Source organism: Lissotriton vulgaris, chromosome 12, assembly GCF_964263255.1.
Source record: "Lissotriton vulgaris chromosome 12, aLisVul1.2, whole genome shotgun sequence".
NCBI classification, from domain to species: Eukaryota; Metazoa; Chordata; class Amphibia; order Caudata; family Salamandridae; genus Lissotriton; species Lissotriton vulgaris.
The window spans coordinates 745,670,243-745,676,242 of record NC_141700.1 but is presented as its reverse complement, the minus strand read 5'-3'; the positions used below and the strand labels follow the sequence as shown (position 1 = coordinate 745,676,242).

Here is a 6,000-nt window from a genome sequence, read left to right as displayed (position 1 = left end):
CGGAGATGTGATTACAGTTGACCTTATGGTATGTCATGTTAATGAAACGTGTAAAGCCCACGCTCACCAGAACAGCCTCATGATACTGAGGGAGAAAAGTGGTAACACAAGTGTGTGAAACTATTACACAGGAGAGATACAGGACATCAGATTAAGAGTAGGTTTGCCTGAATAACCAGGTTTTCAATGCTTTCCTGAATTCTATGTAGCAAGATGCTGATCTCATTTCAGTGTGGAAGTCATTCCAAAGGTTAGGGGCAATGACTGAAAAGCTGGTTCCGACATGTCTCTTCCTCCTGAACTGATTAACACTTACATTTTAGTTGTGAAGACTTGAGTGGTAAAGGCAATGTGTGGTAAAGACATTGCATAGTAAAGGATGCGTGGTAAAGACTTGCGTGGTAAATGCTGCATTGTAAACACTGTTTTCCTTTTCAGTAAAGACATATAAATGGCCAACAAATAGATGTAATGATGTTAACAAGGAACATTATGTATGCACTGCTAAGTTAGGGTAGAGAAAAGATCCCGTAGGAAACCTACACCAAATTGTATTCCTTCGTAAGGTGATTATATATCCAACTGCCTCATGGGACCTGATAGAGTGCAGCCGCAGCAGTGAAGGGTTGAAACTGACATGCAAAGTTGCCTGATCAAGACACATTAAAGACAGATGATAATTCCAAAAAGAATGGAGTCAGCAGCAAGATGAAAAAGGAACGGATGTTCATCATAATTGGTAAATGATGAGATACTGTTTCATACATCAATGCTGAAATCAGATTTTAAAACCAATGTAATCAAATACATATGTTGGAAGAGAAAACTGTAAATATCTGAGGTCCAGATACAATGTACATCCAAATACATATGTTGGAAGAGAAAACTGTAAACATCTGAGGTCCAGATACAATGTACATCCAGTTTCGACTTGACATTTTCCCCATTTTTTGCTTTGGTCCACCCACCTGATTAACTTCATATAATAACAAGAGGACTGTGCTATTTTTGGTTTTACACACATTTGAAATCTATGTAAATTTGAATGTGAATTTTTTTAATGATAACAATATAATATAAAAAAAGCACATGATCTTACTTTACATCACTTTCTTCTTGTTGCTTTTTCCCCTTGTCCGCCCCATTAAATGTTCCTTTGTGTTTAACTCAGGTTTAAACAAGATAATGTAACATTTGGGGAAAAATATACAGGAAATCAAAGAAGAAGTGGAAGACAAGATGGCAAAGATCTCCATGGCCACCATATACTTGCCTTTAGTGCTGAGATAGGCAGGAATAAAGGTGATCCATACACTGATAAATGCAAGCATGCTGAAGGTGATATATTTGGCCTCATTGAAGCTGTCAGGGAGGTTCCTGGCTAGGAAAGCAACTATGAAACTGGTGGTGGCCAGAAGCCCAAGATATCCCAGCATGCACCAGAAAGCCACTAGAGACCCCTCATTGCATTCAAGTATTAAGATCCCAGGCTTAGAGATAATATTGTATTGGGAAAAGGGTGAAGAGAGGCTTAGCCAAGATGCACAGATGAGAACCTGAATGACAGTACAAACAATGATTACAGTACATGACAGATGGGGGCCTACCCATTTTCTTAAGTCACTGTTGGGTTTGGAGGCATTAAATGCAACAATTACCATGACTGTTTTGGCTAAAATGCATGAGACACATAGTGCAAACGTGATGCCAAAGGCTACCTGACGTAGACGGCACTTCTCTTGAGTGGGGTGACCAATGAAGGCCAATGTACAAAGAAAGCAAAGACTAAGGGACAAGAGCAGGATGCAGCTGAGTGGATGGTTGTTAGCTCTGACAATAGGGGTTTTCCTGTAATGAATGAAGAGTCCCAGGATAGTTAGAGGGACTAAGGAAGATACAATGCTGGTGGCAGTCAACGTTGCTCCTAAGGGATCCTCATAGTGGAGAAACTCTATGATCCTTGGAATGCAACAACTTCGATTGTGGTTGGGCCATTGGTCCCAGGGACATTTATAGCAATGTATTGAATCTGAAATAGTAAATTAAGATGAGTATTAAACCCGTATTCCATATTTTGTCTTCAATAATGTTGCACTAGAACCGCAATATTTTTGATCTACTCACCAGTTTCATTAGAAATCTCCCCAAGGGGACACAGGACACACAGAAAACAACAGCTGGATTGTCCCTCTTTTGCAACTTTTCTTGATCCGGTGGGACACTTGGGACTGCACACAGAGACAGGTACCTAAAAGAAATAGGCAACAATTATAACCAACTGTGTCCTTGACAACATCTCAACATCTTCCAGCATGCCCCACTTAGAGGCCATTATTATGATGTAATCAATTTTAGAGAGTAGCTGGCACTTCCTAAAGGTGGGGGATCCCTGCTTATCTGATCAAGATCTGCCATTACAAGCTCTCAGCCTGTGTGCCAGTGTGAATCAAACGACTTGTAATGCAGCCACTGAGGTACTAGCTGTTTAGAATTAAGGGATTGTATGCCCCAGCTCTCATATTCTTCTTCCAGAAATCTGATCATTGAGACTTGTTAAGGGGAAAGACTGTTGCAAGATGACTAAAGTAGGTGATTCTGTGCTCCTGGCTTATAGGGGATCATAAGAGGAATGAAGAAGGTAGTGGGATGACAGGATATGTGCGGTAAACATTAAATTAAATGTAGATAATGTAATCGGACCCTGGCATACTACCAAATTATTGTTCAGTCAGGAGAAGACTACTTAAGATATGTGAGGTGGAGTGCTTTATAATATTCTGTTTGGCTTATGCCCATCTGAACTTCACTCTGACAGGCACACGGAAACAGCAAGTTTATTGCAATTTGGCATTGTACTCTGCATAATGGATCATTAAGGCTGCCATCTAGTTTAGCCAGACACACCTTTTTTAGATATCTCATAATAAGACTTTACTTATAATACTGCATATGGGTTTCATGATGTGGTACAATTAAGAGCATACCAAGTAGAAATCATCCATACCAGACTCTCCTAGAATGTATCCCTTAAGGAGTTGGACAGGACTATAAATTGACCCCATTTTTTTTAAATGTATTCATGGAACTGCTAGAGGAGGTCCTTATTATTGTGGACATGTGAATGTAGCAATATATAGGTGACACTCACTGCTCTCTGAATTGCACTTCCTTGGGGAATCCGGCAAAGCTAGAGGTATTTTGTGAACTGAGTATTCATGCTCCCTGGCAGACCACCAGTGGAGACACAGCACACTCTGGAGAGAGCCAGCACTTTGCTGCCTTTCAAGCTAAAACTTTTGAAACTAATCCTAACTGAAAATATATATATGGCAGCTTAGTCTCATTATCAATTTTACCTCAGTCGTCTTATTAACCCCTTCGATGCTCATGACGAGCTCAGCTCGTCATGAGGCACGGTTGAGCTGTGCTGATGACGAGCTGAGCTCGTCATGAACAATGGTAAATCTGGGAACCATAGTGCTTTGCAGGGAAGCAATTACAGCACTAATACTCTAAGCCCAATAGCTGGATTCTATGCTGTAGCCAGTTTAATATCTGGAGTTCTGTTATACTCTCTGGGTAGAAAAAGACAGCTGATGAAAGCCATCTGATTACACTTCATCCATGCTGTTCCGTCGTCCCAAGATCACGGCTTACAATCCTCATCAAGGATTAGCATCCCCATTAGGCAGAAACAACATTTCTCCCCATTTGAAGCCAGACTTTTTGTTTTTTAAACCGAACATGACTTATGATGTAGAATATTGTGCCTTTGTAAGTGGTCTTATAGAGAATATCAAAGTTTCAGATGGTTCCATGAGCTCACAGAAAACAATCTACTTTGCTAATGGAAACCCTAAGTTGTCAAATATCTATAGTAATATCTAAAAGGGATTTAAAGTATAAAACTTTGGGTTTGATTCCATGGAATTGGTATACACAGAGACAGCATTTACATCTCCTTCATGCTCTTTATACTTTAGAAAATGTGTGATAGCCACGTCACACGCAAACACCTCCGAGGTTATCTTTTTTGAGAAGTCTTGTTTGATATTCACTTTCATATTCCATATTTCTAATAACCAACTGTACTTTTACAAATTGTTGTATCCTTTCACTTTTTCACCTGATAAAAATAGAAAACAAGCTAGAGAAAAGTTAAGATAATAATGATCATTAATGCGGCACTTTGATATGAGGCTAGAGCTAGCAACATGGAATAGGAAAGCAAAAAGTGACAATTCTTTGCCCTTCAGCTACAGAAAAAACACTCAAAGAAATGATTATATAAATCTTGGTGTGGAACTATAACTTTACTGCAGAAAGCACCTTTGCTTCGTTTGGCGTATATTGTTTTTATACTTTTTTGAGAAATTAGTGTAGCAAAAAATATGCCAATGTACTCCGAAGGGTTAAAAGTTACAAATAACTAGATAGTTATTTTGTTTAAATATGTTTTTATTCCTTTTATACAATATTAACAAACATTCTCATGTTCATACTTAAACATGTGTAGCCTTACTTATTTCCAACACCAACTATGTGCGAACAGATTACCTGCTTTAGAGCATGCACACCCCTTAGAATTAAGGAGGTGTGTGTTCTGATTACAGATACCAAAAGAAGAACATTGGCCTAATTAGAAGTCTGGAGGACCATGGACCCCCAGACTTGTGGGCGTGCAGTGGTCTCCCAACTGCCCCATTACGATTAGGGCAGTCAAAATGCCATTGCCTTGCCACAGCCACCAGGGAACCCCATTTCTCTGGTGGTGTTACAGCTGTCAGGAGGCATCATTATGCTTGGCGGGACTGCTGAGGTCCCACCAAGCATATTAGGAGTTTCATGGCAGTTCCTCCTCCACGAAAACCTTAGCGGAGAGGAAATTGTGCCTCTGCAACCTGGCGTGCACGCAGGGTGGCACAACATGTGCCCCTCTGCATGCATGTACCGAGTTCCTGCACAGCATGGGCTTACCAGGTCATGCCTTGCAGGCACTGTTTTTGGTCTTGCAATTGCAGTGCCCATTTCCATGGCACTGCTGTGGGAACCTTAAATATAGAGCCCGCCAGGCAGGAGGGAACTCTGAATCTGGTGCGCGGCCTGACCATGGCTCTGGTGGTGCAGCAGCGGGCGGACTCGGCGCGGCACCACCAAAGTCGCAATCAGGTCCTAAGTGTGTTAGTTGTATGTACCTACAGTTGTTAGTTGTGATCAGGGGACCTGAATCAGTTAAATAGATTGGGACACAAACCTGTAAGGAGAAGGTGAGAAATATGGTCTCCGGGAGGCTCATAAAATGTGGGATCTTACCTGCAAACTGGCTTCCGTAAAGGCTGTGAGAACTCCCACCCATAAATCAGTGATAGGCTTCCTGCAGACCCCCCTCAGATCCTCAACCCATAAAGCAGCCCCCTCAGCTATAGCCCAGGTCTCCAGCGCGCTTTTCCATCTACTATGGCGTTTGCCTGTTGGTGATTACCAGTTCTGGTCTATCTCTCTACGGTCAATAACTAAGGCAACATCAAGGAACCTGTTGCCAACTTTCCTGCTCATCTAATGTGTGCATATGGCCAGAATGCATATCTGCTGATTTCGCAAATCATGTGTGTCAACTGTGCAGTCCACGTTCCCCACCCCTCTGTTCCAGAATTGCATTATGTTGGTGCAGCTCCAGACCATATGTGTAAAGTCAGCACCAATCAAATTGCAGTGTAGGTAGTGCATGGTGTCCATCAGCAGCAAGATGTTTAGTCTGTGCGGGGTGAAATATGTATGGTGCATGTTATTAACGTATATATATTAGTAACATGTGGTCCTTGATTCTTGGAGCACCCCTCTCCAATGCCTGTGCCCATCCTTTCCCTTTGAGTAGTCTTCCCACAGTGGCTCCCACCTGGTCAGCAGTGCCTGCACTTTTATCTGTCATCATGTATAGAAGGGTTTGGTATAGTCATAATACAAGTCTGTTGCCACTGCCAAAAAGGCCTGGGCGGTAAA

General features: G+C 41.6%; 1 protein-coding gene across 1 annotated transcript in view; it reads right to left on the bottom strand.

Moving 5' to 3' along the window:
- Window positions 1–1,100: 1,100 nt before the first annotated feature.
- Window positions 1,101–6,000, bottom strand: part of LOC147678549 (extracellular calcium-sensing receptor-like) — a 128,245-nt gene continuing 123,345 nt past the window's right edge. Inside the window, exons 4-5 of the mRNA XM_086945686.1 lie at window positions 2,125–2,248; window positions 1,101–2,029 (exon numbers count right to left, since the gene is read on the bottom strand). Of these exons, the coding sequence (XP_086801812.1) occupies window positions 1,101–2,029; window positions 2,125–2,248 (1,053 nt within the window). The remainder of the gene's footprint in view (window positions 2,030–2,124; window positions 2,249–6,000) is intronic.